Source organism: Balaenoptera borealis (genome assembly GCF_965194805.1).
Source record: "Balaenoptera borealis genome assembly, chromosome: 7".
Taxonomy (NCBI): Eukaryota; Metazoa; Chordata; class Mammalia; order Artiodactyla; family Balaenopteridae; genus Balaenoptera; species Balaenoptera borealis.
Window position 1 is genome coordinate 102,248,766 of NC_138864.1, and position 19,942 is coordinate 102,268,707.

At 38.7% G+C, this 19,942-nt stretch overlaps 1 protein-coding gene across 2 annotated transcripts in view; it reads right to left on the bottom strand.

Moving 5' to 3' along the window:
• SLC13A1 (solute carrier family 13 member 1) overlaps positions 1-19,942 on the bottom strand; it is a 319,118-nt gene that overhangs the window by 21,397 nt on the left and 277,779 nt on the right. For both annotated transcript variants that reach the window (XM_082400077.1, XM_082400078.1), the window contains one exon: positions 9,025-9,176. In XM_082400077.1, coding sequence (XP_082256203.1) covers positions 9,025-9,176 — 152 coding nt within the window. The remainder of the gene's footprint in view (positions 1-9,024; positions 9,177-19,942) is intronic.

Here is a 19,942-nt window from a genome sequence, read left to right on the forward strand (position 1 = left end):
ATGCTGCTTGGATTAGGTTCAAAACAATGCCCCAAACCCAATTTCATTTTTCACCATCTGTAGCTCATACCTTGAAATCAGGCTGCATTGTTCTCCCCACCCACTGCAGAGAGTCCTGTGAGATTTGACTGAAGAGGGGCTTTTCAAAATTTTTGCCTGGAGGGATAGGTCATTTAGAAAAATGAAAGCTTAAAAAAGCTGAACTCTGGGGGTTGTTTTGTTTGTTTTGTCTTTGTTTTTTAACTCAGTAGTCAGAAAGTAAACACCACGCAGGTGTAAATATTTTGAATGAAAGTGGAATGAGTGGCATACTCAGGATTAGTTTCACTGTGGTAGTTCTTTTCCCACTTCCTCATATCCTATAAGTGAAGGGACTGCAAGTATCTGCCTAAAGCAGATATAGATTTCTTCTATCATAAACTATGTTAAGTACATTTAATTCTAATAGAATCCTTTTCTTTCACCCAACACTGTGTTTTGGGTGTCTACCATGTGCCGGATAGTCTCCTAGTTTTGGGGATGTAGTAGTGAATTAGATGGACATAGTCCAGGCTCTCAGAGTTTACATTAAATGAAGAACACAGGCAATAAACAAACAGGTAAGCATATAATGAATCAGAAAATAAAATAGAATAATATGGTAAAAAGTTATTAGGTGGAGGGAGAAATTTTACATAGTGTGACCAACAAAAGAGATAGTTGAGATGAGATCTAAATGGCAAGAAGGAGCCAGTCATGTAAATAACTGGGAAATAGCATTCCCGACAGAGGAAGTAGCAAGTACAAAGGCCCTGGGGTAGCAATGAGTTTGGAAGACCAGTGTGGCTGTGGGTAGTGAGCTAAGTTTACAGTCACATGAAATAAAGTCCAAGAAGTAGCCAACAGGGGTCAGATCATATATAACCTTGTAGGCCATCAGAAGGAATTTGGATTTTAATACTAATGCAATTAGGAGTAATTGGAACATAGTAAGTAAGCTAGTGACGTGATCTAATTTAAAATCTATGTAAAATTATGAACTTCATAAAACATGTTATCTAGGTGGATTGTCAAGATTGACCGTAACAAGAGTGGAAGTCAAGTGTGGTAGGCAGAGTTCCAAGATGAACCCCAAGAATCCTGCCCCTGGTATATATGCTTAGTATATTCCTTTCTCCTTCTGTGTGGACAGAACTTGTAAACAGGGCAAGATGTTATTCCTGGGATTAGGTTCTTTTATGGCTAAAGTGAAAGGATTTTACAGAGGTTCCCACAAATGGACTCTGAGTTAATCAAAAGGGAGGTTATCTTGGGTGGGCCTGACTTACTCAAGGGAGCCCTTAAAAGAGAGATTTTCCTGCTGGCCTAAAGAAGTGAGCTTCCATGTTGCCGAAGGAAGGGGCCATACGGCAAGGATCTAGGGGTAGCCTCTAGTTGATGAGAGTGACCTTATGCCAATAGTCAGCTATAAAATGGGCACCTCAGTAATTCAAACACAACGAACTGAATTCTCTCAACAGCCTGAACGAAGACCCTGAGCTTCTGTGGAGATTGCAGGCCCAGCTGACACCTTGATTTCAGCTCAGCAGAGGACCTGGCTAAACTGTGCCTAGATGCCTGACCCACAGAAATTACGAGGTAATAAATTCATGCTGGGTTTTTTTTCTTATTTATTTATTTTTAAATTTTTATTTTTCAGCTTTTAAAAACATTTAAAAAACAGTGGAGTTGAGTAGATTTTAGCTTAATTTACATGAGTCGCAGTGAAGATGAAGAGAAGGCAATAAATTTTACAAATGTTTGGCATGAAATGTACGAAACTGGGAAAAGGTGCTATTCATTGAAATGAAGTCTGAGGGAAGAACAGGTTGGCAGAAGGAATGATGGATTAGGAAGCTTCTGTGGGCATGTTAATGTGAGGTGTCCCTTAGTTTCCCAAGTGGCCATGGTGGATAGGCAGTTAGACAAATGAGTCTGGAATTGAGAGGGCAGGTTAGAGATGTAAAATTGGTGGTTACCCACATCCAGGTGGATTTATAAACCATGGAAATGGGTGTGATAATTTCGGAAGTAAATGGAGGTGAGCGGAAGAGGAAATGCACCTGGGACCCCCTATGTCTTAGAGGAATGAGCTAAGCGCATTTAATTCTAACAAAAATCCTGTGGGCAAAGCATTATATTTTCATTTTACACCGAAAACACTGAGTCTCAGAAGGTTAAGTGGATCGCTCAAGGTCACAGAATGCAGTCAAGCTGGATATTTACACCCAGGATGAATGTTGAAAACACAACCTCTCTTCATTAAAGCCTAGTGTCCTCAACACCAGCTCCCAGGTGAAAAGAGAAAATTCCGTATATATTGCAAAACATCCATAAGCTAGAGTACAAACTTGATGTTTTAAGGACATTTTAGAACACCATATAGGCGTGATGGCACCATAGGAGAGACATGCCTTGACCTAAAGCATATATGTGCGTCACTGTTGATATTTAGGAAGATGGTGTTGTCGATGCAGTTCTTATGCCCATGTACAAAATCACAAATCATACTAACGAAATACACAGTACTGGTCTCAAAAGAATGGGTACAGTTGTGGACGTTTACAGCCTTGAAACAGATTTTGGCCATTAAGAGTGTGATCAGCTGGTATCCACGCTGATTATAGTCCTTTTGATTAATGACTGTTTTGATGATTTCTGAGTCAAAGTCACTTTTCAGTTTTGTATTTATGTACTTCCAGAGGTTTCTTTTGAAATATTAATTACTCGTTACTCATGAGCCAGGCTTAGGTTTCTAACAGCAATGGCAAAAGTAGAAGCAGCAGCAACAACAAATGGTTAGGGTTATTGACAATTTCCTCCCTGCCAGGCCCTCTGCTAAGGGCTACGGATGCACTATGCCATTTAATCCTCATAATAATGTTATAAGTTCTAGTCTTGCCTCCATTTTACAGATGCAGAAACTGATGTTTGCAGAAGTTAAGCTAATACATGGCAAGACTGAAATCTGAACCAATGTCTAAGTCCAAACTCTGCAATATACAAATTTCTTCTCTAGTATTTGCCAGAGAAATTCTTTCTTAGAAACACACATTGCTCTTTTCTGCAGGGGGGAATCATGGTAAGTTTTGAAAGTGGCTATTGCTAAGTAACTGGTTTGCCTTCTTCCTCTGTGATTAATCAAGAAGGGAGGTTAGGGAAGTGGGCTTTGAATTTAGGGTGCCTATAAACACATTTCTTTTACCATTTCTAGGTTTGTGAAGCTATAATAGTTATTATTTAACATATAATTAGTAACAGTGACTGTGCTAATCATTGATAATTCAGCTTCCTTCCAAGCTGTTTTGTATACCCACATATTTCACTGCTGACACATACAAGCTGAATAATATACTTTGATAATCAGCAAACTACAAAATTTTACTTGTGATATCTTCCATTCTTAATCTGATAGATTTGCCTTTTATGTTATTAATAGCTGTTGCATTTGTTAAGTGATATTGATGCATCAAAACTCCTCTATTATGAAAGCAGTAATTGTCCCTAATAATATTTCCCTTAATAGCTTTATTTTAATATCAAAAGATTATTCAGTTACTTAGATGATTCCCAGGAACAGTCAGCACTTCATTTATGTCTTGGTACAGTTCATCGCAACCAACGTTTATTGATCACCTACCTGTGCCCCTTGTGGGCTAAAAGATGAAGAAGACAATAATTCATGAAGCCTTTAGAAGTTTGCAGTCAGGGGTGGTAGTTGTGCATAAGACAACTTGTGTGGATAAGACAAATTTATAGAAATGTGAGTATAGTTTATGATAAGAGGAGATGGGAATGGAAGTTCTGGAGTAACTGAACAGAGTTTCAAGTGATACAGCATCCACACAAGGAGAGAAAGAAATTGGCAGAATTGGTGGGTCTTTCAAGAACCAGAGTAGAAAGAAATGGGTTACTTACAGGGTGAGATTTATTAACAATAGTGTTAGGAAAGGAGGAGATTGGGTGATGACTAGAAGGGTCTATCAGTGGAGCAGAAGGGTCAGGTAGAGAGCATTGAGCAAGCAGGATTTCCCTAATGAGAAGAGGAAACAAAGACTATTTCCAGAATGCCCTATTCCAAGGATTAGTCATAACTAATGGTGAATTAATCACAAGGCAGTCAGAATTCAGGTGTCACAGGTACTAGATTCAAAGACTAAGAACACAAGAAATTTCACACCTTATGGCTGAGTTAGAGAATTGGCTTAGTCTTCTTAGTATTGTTCTGAAAATCACTTTCTAAGCTATACATCAGCTTATGACAGTAAGGGAGTGGTTCAGTCAAACTAGCCACATTCCCAGCTTTGCAGCTCTTTCAAATAATACTTGTTATGTGTGCAGGTTTATATTTTATAAAAAGAAAATGCAACGCATGAATGCAAATACCCATGCAGTCTTTACTTGTCACTGTCAGCAAACTTGCTTTTTAAAGACTTTTGCCAACATGGCCCCCTCACAGATGGTCAGAGAGGCAATGAGGCTGCAGAGTGAAAAGGGCACTGGGACTCAGGCCAAGTGCCTCCACTGACTAGTGATCATGATTTAAACTCTTGGAGCCTCGGTTTCCTCATCTGTGAAATGAGGGCATGTATACACGTGATTTGAGAGATCTCTGTCTTCACTTGTCCCTTTTCATTATCACTCAGCAGAACACATCCTTCTTTCCCAAGACTGACATTTCTACTCTTGTTTCTATTCCATTCCACTTCTACCTGACTCTTAGCCAATCAATATATTCTCTCTCCTTCTCTCGCTCGCTCTTTTTTCCCCAAACTTCACATAGCTCTGTTTTTACTGTCTCCTTCCCCTGAGTGTAAAACCAGACTGACACTACCCTTGTTCTAAAGGAACGCTCTACCTCTGGTTATACCATGCTTGTTCTTTTTTCCTTTTCTTTGTCAAACTTGAAACAATCATTTAAACTAGCTGCCTTGCCCTCCCACAATGTCCTCACTCCTTAACTCTCTTCAGTCCGAGTTCTGCCCCAAACCCCACTGTTCCACTGCACCTGCCCTCTTGGAGGACCCTGATGAGAACCAAAAGCCTCTTCTCAGCCATCACCCTACTTGACCCTTACACAACATTGCATGCTCCTGACTCATCCTCCCTTTGGAAAATGGTCTCCTCTGTCTTTCAAAATCCCATGTGCTCCTGGTTCTTCACCTACCTTGATTAACTTTTCTCATCTTCTTGTTAATATTTCCTATGAATCTATCCAGGTCTCAATTCCTTGAACTTTTTTTCTCCCTATATGACCATTTCTATAGTCAAGATTTTAATATCTGTATTTATATATATAGAGTTCCAAATTTATAACTAATTTGAACAATGTATTTGCAAATGCCTGCTGAAAATCTCCTTGTGGATAGATTCTGAGCAGGCCACTTCAATATACTCAAAATAAAATTTATTTATTTCTCTAATGAACCTGCCATGACTTCTCTAGAAGTTCATGACATCACTATCTATACAGCCATATTGTCAAAATTTCCCAGAGTTGCCTTAACCCCTCCTGACCCTTACATCCTCACACCTAGTTACTCACTACCTTCTGACTGTACAGTGCCCTATGTTTAAATCCCCCCATCACTTCACAACTGATCTACTTCTGCCTCTCATCATTTGTCAATACATTGGTAATAAACTCCTAACTGGTCTCCCGTCCCCAGACTCTTAGAACGCCAGTGTGCACACTGCTATTCTCAACTGTGCAAAGACACGCACAGACTATTCCACTGCCTCCCTGAAAAACTGATTACACGATTTTTGTGCTTTGATTTTATGGATTATTTGCATTCATTTTCTCCATAAACATGGTGTTTACCTCTTTTAAGATTGGGCCAGGTTACACAGACAAATCTCTACTGATCAAGGGGTGCTGCACAAAGCTAGAGTCCTCTTTAAGGATGCACGTTCAACTGTCTCTAGGAAGGTAATGTTTTAGGGAGACAGACTTTGGGGTCTGACTGATCTTGGTTTGGTCTTCAAACTGCTAAGCTGAACGTCAACTTTCTCAACTCTACTAATAATAGCCAACATGAATGGAGCACATGCTTTGTGTTAGGCACTGTTCTAAGTGCTATTTATTTTATGTAAAACTCAAAACAACTCTCTGAGAGAGAGAGAGATCTTATTATTATCTTCATTTTTTTTTCTGGCAAAATAACAGGCTTAAAGACATTAAGTAATTTGTCCAAGAGCTGGTATTTGAACACAGACATTTTAATCTCAGAGCCTATACCTTTAATTACCACTGTATACCACTTCCACAGCAAGGATATATAGGATTCGTGTGCACTATAATATATGTAATTCATCTGGCAAGGGCTCAATACATGTCACTTTACCTTCTTCCCTATATGTCAAAAAGCAAATGTTATTATGTTTTAAATTTTTTCATGGTTTCCATATATGTATGTTTTGTCTAGACAATGAGATAGAATCTTCTTTCCAGTAAGTTTTATTTTTTTGCATTTCCCGAAAGAATTCAAAACCATGCCTTGTACATTGTCAGTCCTCAACAAATGTTTGTTGATTGACTGAGTGAATAAGTGAAGATCTGTTTTTTATTTGCACAGAATAAAATTTAGCTTTCTCAGAATTCATTGTTCTTATTTCCTTTGTGTAAAAAAGAGAACAAAAGACATCACATGTATAATATATAAATATATTTTATGTATAAGTAAATAGATAGATAGACAGATAGATAGATAAGGCTTTTAAATGTGTTACCCAGTCTCTTCCTCCCATAGTTTATTTGTAAGATAGCACCTTTTTCTAAACGTCAAAGGCAGGAAATCATTGACTCTCATGCTTATGTACCCTTTGGAACTTGGCAAGACCCAAAATGAATTTGTACAAAATGATCGTTGGTATTGCTCAAAAAGATGGCAAGCAGTGTCAAGAGAAAAGGTGAGATTATTGTAGTTGTTTTGGAAATAAAGGGCGATTTCTCTCTGGCTCCAAACATCTGAACATAGAAAATAAATCTTTTTTATTTTCTGCAGTTTTAAGTTTCTGAAACTTTTTCCAGTGAAACTGAAGGCATTTCATTCCATTGTTGCTTTGGGTTGCTGTTGTATTTTTTAGGGTCAATATTTAAGAAAACATTTATTAAATATCTAGTTTGTTTAATAGTATCAATTATATTTTGTTACATAAGGTTGTTTTCCCCCTTCTATTTTAATATTTTCTATCAAGAAGGGATTCTTTGAGTTTTTTCCAGTTTTCATATAACTCTTAATGTTAAAGAAAACTTGAAGAAAAAAATCACTAAATTTCAAAGTACATTTTAAGTATTTTCTAAATTTAAAGAACATTTTGGCCAAATTCCCATGATTAGGAGAATTAGAAGATCAGACAATTGGGGAAAATAGTTACTGAAACATTTTGCTCAAAGTGCTACAATGCTCTCAATCTGTCATTGCAAATGGATGAATTCATTCATAGAGTCAAAGGAACAGTTAAATAAAAGAAAATTTTGTCGATACATCGGGCAAGAACACAAAGACCAAGGGCAAACTCAATATGGTCATTTTGACAATACCAAGTAATTTCATGGGAATGGTGGAAACCAGCAGTTCTCTAACACCAACAAAGATAAAAAATAAAAAATTGGTCTAAATTTTAGAAAAAGAGATTTGCAGAGAGGACTGAAACGTGGACTCTCTTTCTTTGGGGGATTCATGTGAAAGGACAGAAGTCTAGCTTTCAGAAAGGGATCAAGTACATTTCCTATCTTGAATTAGGAGATATATGGGATAAATCCTCTCTGCACTAGGAATTTCAGAAGTCTCCCACTTATAAACCAAATGTCTTTCTAAGGTTCCTTTCTAAGTAGGCCGTTGGAGTACACATGATGGTTGTGTACTAATAGAAGCAATAAGCGCACATGGAGGTCTGTGTTATAAATTCCCTAAACTGTTCTGTTAGTGTTCTTTTTTGTACATAAGTTCTCATTCTTTCCAGAACGGAGGGTGACATTTTTTGAATCTTGGATTTCTTGGAACATCTTGCAAATAATTTCAGAAAGTTCATAGAGTTTGTGAATCTGTTTCCTAGAGTGTGGTTTTCCTAAATTTTTCTGTGAAAAGGACCTAAATCATGTTCCAGGGCATCCTCAACACTGCCCACCTTCCAGGCACTCTGACAATTATCTGTCCTATTAGTCCTTGAAAATATACCTTGGGTGCAGGATCAGATTGAGCTCTCACAAAAAAGCGTGGACTTTCAGACTATTGCTTCAATAGTTCTTACATGTTACCAAGTATTTTTACATAGTCTACTTCATTTAATTCTCCCAATAATCATATGAACTGTGACTATTTTAGGTATGAAAAAATTAAGTCTTGGAAGAGTTATTTACTTTTTATTGTTCAAATTCACAAAGTAAGTGACTGAAAATTGTGGAATTTTTAACTCAAGTGCTCTGACTGTATCCAAGGTTCCCCATTTTCTGCACTGGAGTAACATCACAGCATTAACTTATATGCAGATTCATACATCTGTCCTTAGAATACTTTATTACTGCTATTTTTGGTAATTGCACAATCCTTCAAATCTTTTTCAATCTCAACACCAAATTTTCTGTAATGAGCAATTCTGTTTCCTGCTCATCATTTAAGTTCAAATGTCAGTTGCAAAACCCTACATAAATTGTCCCATGTAAACAATCCCCTTTCTTTTTAGGTAACTACCATTTGCAGTATTATTTATAATGAAAAGTGTCTTCTGTGTTTGGTGAGCATGGTCATCCAGGAGTTGTTTCTTTTAAGGTGACCTTGCAATCTGCAAACACCTGTTAATTCACTATGTCCTACGTATTTAACTCTATGGGAACGAGTAGAAGGGCATGTTTCTAGACATATAGAATTCCTGATGGGGAACAAAGGAGAGTTAACTCAATATAGCATCTCTGTCTTTGGATTCTCTGAAACAGGTAAGAATAATTCTTATAATTTGTGTGCTGTCCATTTATTAAATCACCAGTCCAACAATTTTACTTACGTATTGAAATGCTCAGCGAAGATCAAGTTGGTGGAGGTACCAGTGATCGTTGTCAATCCACCAATGGTAGAAGAGTAAGCAATGCACAAGCACATAAGTTTACACATCATGTGGTCCTTCTTTGTTCGATATTTGTTTCTTGTGCCTGAATTCTGTTCAACAATAAAATGTACTATGAGAACAGCTCTATTTGTGGTCATAACAAACAGTAATAGCATTTGTTATGGGCTGAATGTTTGTGTCCACCCCACCGCAAATTTCATATGTTGAAGCCCTAACCCCCAGTCGGATGGTATTTGGAGATGGAGACTCTGGGAGGTAATAGGGTTAGATGAGGTCATGATGGTCCGGGCCTTGCATGATGGGATTAGTGCTCTTGTAAGAGGAGGCACCAGAGAGCTTGATCTCTCTCTCTCTCTGCCATGTGAGATCACAGAGAGAAAGCAGCCATCTGCAACCTAAGGAGAGAGCTCTCATCAGACACTAATCCTGCTGGTACCTTGATCTTGGATTTTCAGGTTCTAGAACTGCGAGAAATAAAATTCCTGCTTTTTAAGTCACCCAGTCTATGGTATTTTGTTATGGCAGCCCAATAATGCAACATTTATCTTTCCATCAATAGAAATGTTAACAATAAAAATACATAACCACTGAAATACTTTACACAGTTTCATTCATTCATCCTTCTTTCTTATTCCTGAGCCAACTCTTACTTCCTTTCTTCCCTTCTCACCAAACACTCCCAAATCTTTCCAGGGTTTTCCCTCTGAACTGGTGGTACATGGTCAGTGAATTCCGAAACCTCTTTTTGGAGCGTTTCTTTATTTTGGCACTTTCACTGATCCTCCCCAGAGGATACCACTACTTCTGAAATGGAACTTTTCAACCCCTTATACTTCACTGTTGAGAGAGAGTCAGTGTACTTGTTCCCCACCCTCTTCCAGGACATTAATCCTCTACTGACATGGAAATAAATCCATTTTTCTTTAAGGCTCATATAATTTGGCTCTTTCTCTGCCTATTCTTTTGAACAGGATGTTCTGATCTCCCAATCACCCACTGCCATCACTTAAGATGACATGCCCATCTGGCACACAACATTCCTCATCCTGCAAATCCTGTCAGCATCTGGATAACTATACCATCTTCATGAGTAACTCCTTAAATATCCCGGCTTTACACATTTTTTAAATCTCATTTCCAGAGACCTTCAACTCTGCTCTTCCTGTCACCCTCTCCTCTAATTCCTGGACAATAGCACATCCTCAAATGGCTCCATCTGAAAAAAAAATCACTATTTCTAATGTTTCTGTTTAAGAATAGAACTCCCTAAGGTGCAATACAAAAGCAACTTCATTCCTTCTCTCACCTGTGACCCATTTAACACACTCTGTTGGTCTGATTCTTGCTATCCCTGGGGTGAAATCTGGGGTAGAATCTATAACATTTTTGGTCACTTCATTTAATAAAGAGTCTTTCAGTCATGTTTTAAAAAAAAAAGCAACCTCATTTCAGTAGCTGAAATAAAGAGTCCTCTATCTACTAGCAAAAGTCCAAACTTTAGTAAAGTTAAACTTTTGCTTGTCCCCTAGATCAGGCTTGCTGAAAAGCCCATAGTTGGAAGTAGGTTTGTGGGTTCGTATTGTTCTCTCTCTTCTAGCTCCAATTTCTCCCACCATTTGCTAGTTCTAGTTTCTAAATCCTCCATATTTGGAGTGGCAAGGGATGGACAGTATCGGGAGAGGAGCAGTAAGGATTAGGAGAGGATAAGATACGATGTTAGTACTCTTTATGTTTTATTTTTAAATATCTTTATTGGAGTATAATTGCTTTACAATGGCATGTTAGTTTCTGCTGTATAGCAAAGTGAATCAGCTATACGTACACATATGTCCCCATATCCTCTCCCTCTTGCGTCTCCTCCCACCCTCCCTATCCCACCCCTCTAGGGGGACACAAAGCACCGAGCTGATCTCCCTGTGCTATGCGGTTGCTTCCCACTAGCTATCTATTTTACATTTGGTACTGTATATATGTCCATTTGCATAGCAAAGGAAACCATAAACAAGATGAAAAGACAACGCTCAGAATGGGAGAAAATATTTGCAAACGAAGCAACTGACAAAGGATTAACCTCCAAAATATACAAGCAGCTCATGCAGCTCAATACCAAAAAAAATAAAACCCAATCCAAAAATGGGCGGAAGACCTAAATAGACATTTCTCCAAAGAAGATATACAGATTACTCTTTATGTTGGATGGATGTTCCAGATGGCCTCATGTGGTGGGCGGTATTATGGATTTATGCGTCATAGTGCTTTTAGAGATTCCTGTCACCCAAATGAGAACATCAGGTTGCTGCTCCTTCTGTGGAGTAAGGCACCTCTTCCACTTATGACACCCTGTGGTTTCTGCATGTGATGGTCACCCTATCTCTTGATGCAGAGGTCGCCTTGCCCTGTCAAGAAGCTGTCTTGGGGAAAGTTGCTTTTAAAATGACCCCAGGGCTTCCCTGGTGGCGCAGTGGTTGAGAATCTGCCTGCCAATGCAGGAGACACGGGTTCGAGCCCTGGTCTGGGAAGATCCCACATGCCGCGGAGCGACTGGGCCCGTGAGCCACAACTACTGAGCCTGCGCGTCTGGAGCCTGTGCTCCGCAACAAGAGAGGCCGCGACGGTGAGAGGCCCGCGCACCACGATGAAGAGTGGCCCCCGCTTGCCGCAACTAGAGAAAGCCCTCGCACAAAAACGAAGACCCAACACAGCCAAAAATAAATTAATTAATTAATAAAATGACCCCAAATACCACTCCTCTCATACATGTGGCTCATGGGAAACAGGCACCTCTGCTCCATTGGCAGTGAAAGTGCAGCTGACTCTCCATTAGATAAGGAGACTCAGCAGTGACTTTCACTTTTAAATGTTTCAAGAGTATGTCAAATACTAGTCCACTGATCTGTAGGAAACAGAGTCTCAAGTTTTCCAAGTGGTGATTTCTCAATATCTATTGCACTGTCTCGAGGTAAATGGAAAGCTCCCCTGCCAAAAAATTGATCATACAAGTTGGAGTTTAGGAAGATATTCTAACTTTCTCCAAAGGTAGACTGTCTCTCAACCTTCTCATTTTCAACACTAAATTTAAGAGTCTAAAACTGTTTTTTGGTCACTTGCTTTGCAAATCCTGTGTAAGTAAAACACAGGAATACTTATGGTATGTGCTTGATATGATAGTTCTTCAGGGATAGAAAGAGCCTCGTTTTACCACCTCATTAACCAAGAATTCTGCAGTCACAGCTTCTTTTCCAACTTCGCTGTTGAATTACTTCTGTCCCTGTTGTCCTTTGACTCTATTGACAAGTCTTGGTCACTAAAGCATCTAGTTATTGTTCCCAATAGTTTGGTCCTCTCCTTTCTACATTTCCTTTCTTATCCTGTTTAGATTCCTTGGTAAACCAATTCAGTAACTTTCTTTTTTAAGGCACTTTTTAAAACATCTTTATTGGGGTATAATTGCTTTACAATAGTGTGTTAGTTTCTGCTTTATAACAAGGTGAATCAGTTATACATATACATATATCCCCATAGCTCTTCCCTCTTGCGTCTCCCTCCCTCCCACCCTCCCTATCCCACCCCTCTGGGTGGTCAAAGGCATTTATTTTTAAAGCCACTTTATTGAGGTATGATTGACATGTAAAATGTTGTACGTATTTAATATATACAACTTGATGAGTTTGAGGATAATTATACACCCATGAAGCCATCACCACCATCAATAACTTTCTCAACAAAACCCTAAACTCTCGTCTCTCTCTCTTTTTTTTTTTTAAATTTGTATTTATTTATTTATTTATGGCTGTGTTGGGTCTTCGTTTCTGTGCGAGGGCTTTCTCTAGCTGTGGCAAGCGGGGCCCACTCCTCATTGCAGTGCACGGGCCGCTCACCATCGCGGCCTCTCTTGTTGCGGAGCACAGGCTCCAGACGCGCAGGCTCAGTAGTTGTGGCTCACGGGCCTAGTTGCTCCGCGGCGTGTGGGATCTTCCCAGACCAGGGCACAAACCCGTGTCCCCTGCATTGGCAGGCAGATTCTCAACCACTGCGCCACCAGGGAAGCCCTCTTGTCTCTCTTTAGAATGATAGTTCTTTACCAAAATTTTAACTTTGGATGAACCCAACAATTTACTTTCTCTGTGTCACGTCTGCCCCTGAGCAGCCAAGTTCTGTTGGTGAAAATTACACAGAGTAGGGCGTCCCTGGTGGCGCAGTGGTTAAGAATCTGCCTGCCAATGCAGGGGACACGGGTTCGAGCCCTGGTCCGGGAAGATCCCACATGCCGCAGAGCAACTAAGCCCGTGCGCCACAACTACTGAGCCTGTGCTCTAGAGCCCGTGAGCCACAACTACTGAAGCCTGTGGGCCACAACTACTGAGCCTGCGCTCTAGAGCCCGTGCTCTGCAACAAGAGAAACGACCGCATGAGAAACCTGCACACCACAACGAAGAGTGGACCCCGCTCGCCGAAACTAGAGAAAGCCTGCGTGCAGCAACGAAGACCCCACACAGCCAAAAATAAATAAATAAAATAAATAAATTTATAAAAGAAAATTACACACAGTAGAGGAGAATAGGCTCCCAACATTCATGGTCACAACCTTCAACTGCTTTGTTACTGCTGCACCTCTACCCTGCTGTGTTTCTCTCACCAAATGATTCTACCTGTCTCCACAAGAAAACTTAAAACCTTCCCACTTCTCGTTACACCTCCCTCATAATGCTCCCTCCTCTCACTCTTCACAGGTAGCTCTGCCTCCTATTCCACACAGAAAATAGGAGCTGGTAGAAGTCTCACTGTCAAAGGTAGAAACATACTTGCATCTGCCCTTCCTTCCGTATTCTACATACAAAGAGAGTAAATCTCCTCCAACTTGTTTCTGAACCCCAATCTCTCAGGCCTTCTCAGAAACCTTATACAATAGACTTCACTAGAATTTTCCCACCAAAGTTTAATCATTTTCAAGTCATCTTTCCAAAAGAAGAACATAAGGCCTTTTAACCCCCCTCTCAATGAAACTACTGCCCACAGCACATCCATTTTCACAGCCAAACTACTCAAAAGAGTTGTCTGCATTCACTGACTCCATTGCTTTAACCTCTCCAATCTGGCTTCTGTCTCTTCAATCCACCAATACGTACTTGCTATGATTACTGATAACCTCCATGTTACTAAACCCAATAGATATTGTTCAGTGTCAGGTTTGTAGACCTCTCAGCAGCACCTAAGAGAGTTGATCACTCCTTCCTGCTGGAGAACTCTTCTTTGGGCTCTGTGATATCTCAGTCCTCTGGGTTTCTTCTACATTTCTGCCTGTTCCTCTGTCTCCCTTGCCAGTTCATTTTCCTTGATCCTTCCTTAAAACTGGAATTTCTTGAAACTCTGTCATAAGTACTTGTCTCTTCTCATAGTAATATTTCTTCTTAGGAAATCTCATATGTTTTCATTGTTTTAATGAAAGAGAAAACCAGACCACCAAACTTGTTTTCAGCTAGACTTCTCCTTTTAGACCTATCAATCCAATTGTCTGTTCGACATAATTTGAATGTCTTAAATAAAACTCCAATCCCCAAATGTTCAAAACCAAACTCATTATTTCCTTCCTCAAACCCTGTTCTTCTTCAGGATCATCTATATAAGATAATAGCAATACCATCACCACAATTACAAACACTTAGAGTGTGCCTAGTATGCAAAAACACTGCTTCAAGTTAAAATCAAATAAATGATTTAATTCACATTTTTCTTACAACACAGTGAGGGTAGTACTGCTAGTATCCCACTTTATACATGAAGACATGAAGCACAGAGAGGTTAAATGGCTTCCCAAGGTTATAGAGCCTGGAAATGGTAGACTTGAATTTTGAGACCATGGAGGGCTCATACCCTCAGCCACTACACAATATTTCTCATCCTCCTTGAAATCATTCTTTTCCTCATCCCACCAAATCCTGTCAATTGTATCTTCTTAAATACATCTGGAGTCTGTTGGGTTTTTTCCATCTCCACTATCACGTTTGGTCTAAGTCATCATTATCTCTGATTTGAGTTACTGTAATCACCTCTTTATAGGTCTCCAATTCTTGCCTATTTCAGACCTGTCTTGCACACTGAGCCTTTTAAAAAAAAGAACTGGATGTATTTAAGAAATATGCAAACAGAAGAATTTCCCCATTTCATACATATAAGCATGCTGTGTGTGACATTGGCACTGAAAGATCCTTTTGAGAAACCATGATAGGAAAAAATGTCTGCTCACTAAAAGCCATCATGGATGTGGGAATGGCATTTAGCATGGCAGGGTCAGGACATTGGATTGTAATTTGCCTTTTACTTTCTAATTAACTTAAAGGTTAGCCCCCAAAGGTATCTACCCTTCACCCCAAATAAATTAATTTACAAATGTCTCCTTTTGCCTTATATTTCTTACATGGGAATGATTTGTATTTTCCACATGATAAAACTTTCCATTGAAAATTTGAAAAATACAGGATATGTAAATAAAAGTAAAATAAGTTTAAAAATTCTTATGAGTGATACAAAATGACAAATGAAATTTAGGGCTTAACTATTAGCTCTTTTATTAAAGGAAAGACTTCAAACAAATCAGAAAGTGATATATAATTTGGATATTATTAAATTGATAATAAGAAATGGAAACTTAAAGATGTAATGTGCATGTAATTTCTCATCATCACATTAAAACTTTCAAAAATACAAAGAAAAAATTGGATTTCATAAAAAATTGGACTTCATATATGTATATATGCAGTCATATATATAAAATAATGATAAAACTGTACTGGCAGATATAAAATTAAAAAAATAGAAAAATATTGACATATTTGCATGCTTTAGGCCTTATGGACTTCTCGTACTTTTTTCCTATATAAAGACTTTAAAGCATACATGAATGCTACAGCACAAAAGGTGATGTTTCTGCAAATATCGTGGACAATTTAGAAAAGCATTACAAATTCAAGTTAAATTCAAGTCCTGCAGTAAATGGTAATGGCAATATATCATAAAACACATCAAGGGTTAAGTGGAGGTCTTTGGGAGGTGGCATGGGGTGCACCACTTGTGTTATCTAGCCAGTAAACATGAATCCCATGCAGTCAGCTCTACTGTTATTTTTACTTAGTCATGTGATTGCTGGACTGGACTAGTTTGAAGAGATGATACTGCAGTAAGGGGTAAAAGTTGAGGACCAGAGGGATAGTAGTAGAGGGCAATGGGCAGGAAAATACAGCTCTTAAGTCTGAGATGAGCCACTAATTAAGCCAACGATTGGTACAGAAACTATAAAAAGGAGTGGGGGGAGTCCTTAGCAAATTAATCTTCTGCTCAAGACAGTAGTTTCAACCTGAGACCAAGTGTTTGACTCTAATCTAAGAGGGTGTTGGAATAAGTCACTCAGGGTAGAAAGTAAGATTCAGACCCTAAGAGCACATGTTTGCAGATTATCAGACTAATCATTACTATGATTTTTCCATGAGTGGAGGAAGAATTGGGGGGGGGGTTGTATTTTCTCCTAGGAGTTCGGGAGAGAAAAAAAAAATCCAAAGTAAAGAAGGGAGAAGCAAAGTGTCTAGAGGGGTGAGGCTGGAGACAGTCAGGGATCAAGTGGCCAGAGAAAACCTCTTGTGCTGATGACCAAAGGACACTGCCGTGACTATACTGTGAATGGGAAAGTGCTTGTTTTATGTTTCATGATGAGAGACTTATGTGAAATTAAATGTATAGAATGATGTAATTTTTTAAAAAATAAAAAATATATCTACATACATATATGTGCCTAGAAATAAGACTGAAATGAAATATGTCAAGATATGAGAGTACCTGCTACCTTCTTGATACTTTTTGTATCTTCCACAATCATAAAAAAGTTTTTTAATATATAAAAGAATCATAGACTATTAGAACAGATAGGTATTTAGAGATAATCTGGTACAAAGACCTAAATTTTCAGAAGAGCAAAATCTCAGTGTGACATAATGGTCACAGCAGAATTGAAGCAGATTTCTGTGTATCTGAGTTCCCTCTCAATAATTTCCCTTGTGTCATCTTGCCTTCCAGAACACCTTTTATTTATGTGAGTTTTTTAACCTACATCTAAAACTTTACATTTAATTACATTTCATATTGCTTAGCGTGTTTTTATTCAATCCCAATTGTCATCATACATTCGTATTTCCCACAAATGTATGACATCTAAGACCTTGTGAGTATGTCTCACAACTTCTTTCAGGTGACTGAAAACATTTTGTCCAGGACATGACCAAATTCAAAATCCTAAGATAAGCGGGTGGTGCTCAAGGGACATTTCTGAACAGAAATCCTGCAGGTCCAGATATAACTCACTATTGCCACCTGGTGGCAGTGATTGCAGACTCCAGTGATTAGCACCAACCCCGGGTGCTAATAATGCATACATGAATCACCACGAACTAAACCAGTGGTCTCCACTGCACTGTACAAAATAATTCATTTGGGTGAGTGTGGTATAAAAAACATTAGGGGTTCTATTTATATTTCGATATTTATGCAAGGCAAATTGCACAAAATATTAGTTCCTGCTAACCATTTTCTGCTTGCCAAAGACAGCCAGTTTAAAATCTTCCAGCTCTTTTTGGACATTTATTTGCACTTACTTTAACAGTATTCATATGATACCATCTCTTGATTTCTCAGTTGAAGGCATTACAGTTAAAATTCCACTATGTTAGATGATGAGAATTTAGCTATCTTTCACAGCATCCTCCACTGAACACACTTACACTTTTCATGTCTCCATCGTTCTCCCATTATGGCTGTATCGTAATTCTGCTTAGAGCAGAGTTCAGTGTTCAGAATGTTGTCTAGATATCTATTAACAGCTGAGCAATGGGATTTATATTACCTTTCCTGTTTTGTGTCCCCTGCTTACTTGCTTAGCTTTCTAAGTGGATACCACTAAATCAGCCCCAAATATTCCCTGGTTGTTTAAATCTTCCCTTCGAACAATCAGGTGACAGGACGCCTAATCTACATCAAATATTCTACCAATTCCATTGTCTTAGAGACATCTCTTCCAGGGCTTTTCTGCTTGTCCTACATCTAGTCATTTTCTTCCTCTAAGACCTGCAAAGATCTATCTAGACTTAAGTCTAACCTCTCCCTTCATTGGTAGTTTGGGTATTGATTTCTAGATTGGAAACAATGTTACTCAGAATTTTGAAGCCATTTCCTCCTTACTGCCTGGGAGTTCCCAATGTTGCTATAAAGAAGTCTTCTGCCATTCATTTTTTTATCTTAAGGAATCTGTTTTTCCCCCTTTCTGGAAACTTTTAGGGTCTCTCTTCATTCACCATGTTCTGAACTCGCATTGTCCTTCCCTATGTGCATCTGTTTTGTCAATTTTGCTGGCACCCGGTGGGACTTTATGTCATAAAAATTATATTCTTTTATGGAAGTTTTCTTGAGTTTTGATGTAATCTCAGTCTTCTCTATTCTTTTTCTGAAACTCCTATTATTTTCTTATCTTGTTTCTTCCTTTTATATTAAAATTTCCACTTATGTTTTATATCTTTACATCATATTGATATTTTGTATTTTATATATTTTCTATTTTATTTATATATTTATTTTTTGCTTCTCATTCCTCTTTTATAGAATGTCATTCATATTTCATGAACGCAATTTCTTTGTTCACCTCTCTGAATATATTAATGATAGTTTCTTGTCTTGTGTTTTCAACTTCTTGCACAGTCTCTGTTTCCTGCAAGTTTCTGTTTCCCTTTTGTTTGTTTGGGTCTCTCTCTTTCATGCCTGAGGCTGTCTTCAGATATCCAGGAACTTTGGTGGTTTGCTCATATTTAAGGCAGTGAAAAGCTGGTTGGAAGTCCTGTACATGTGCTTTGGAATTTGTTGTTGACTGTGGGCACATATATAGTATCATCTGACTGGAGCTTTTTTTGAGAAAACCCAGTGCTGTATATTTTCATCTTTTCTCTTGTGCTGATTGCATTCCCCAAAGAAAAACCTCCTGGTCCCTTGCCTACTGTCACCTGGAGGGAATAGGCCTGGCTATTAGGGACAGTGGGGTGGAAGGTGGGGTTCTCACCATTCAACATATTAACTGTCACTCAGTGTCCCTGTTTTCATTGTGAAATCTGTTCCTGACCCTGAACTCCTTCCCGTCTGCTTTACCGTGTCAAAAGACTACACTTCTGTTTGGTGGAGGAGGAGCAGCTGTGTCCATGTAGAGGTTGGGAAGAAATTTGTGGATTTAACTGTTTCATAAGCAATTTTTTTACTTACCCTCACTTTTCAACATTTTAAAAAACTTTGAGGGCTGCTGCTAGGTAAATTAGATTGCTTTCTTTTTTTTTAAACATCTTTATTGGAGTATAATTGCTTTACAGTGGTGTGTTAGTTTCTGCTTTATAACAAAGTGAATCAGCTATACATATACATATATCCCCATATCTCTTCCCTCTTGCATCTCCCTCCCTCCCACCCTCCCTATCCCACCCCTCTAGGTGGTCACAAAGCACCGAGCTGATCTCCCTGTGCTATGGGGCTGCTTCCCACTAGCTATTTTACATTTGGTAGTATATATAAGTCCATGCCACTCTCTCACTTTGTCCCAGCTTACCCTTCCCCCAGCTCGATAAAGAAGATGTGGTACATATATACAATGGAATATTACTCAGCCATAAAAAGAAATGAAATTGAGTTATTTGTAGTGAGGTGGATGGACCTAGAGTCTGTCATACAGAGTGAAGTAAGTCAGAAAGAGAAAAACAAATACCATATGCTAACACATATATATGGAATCTAAAAAAAAAAAAAATGGTCATGAAGAAGCTAGGGGCAGAACAGGAAT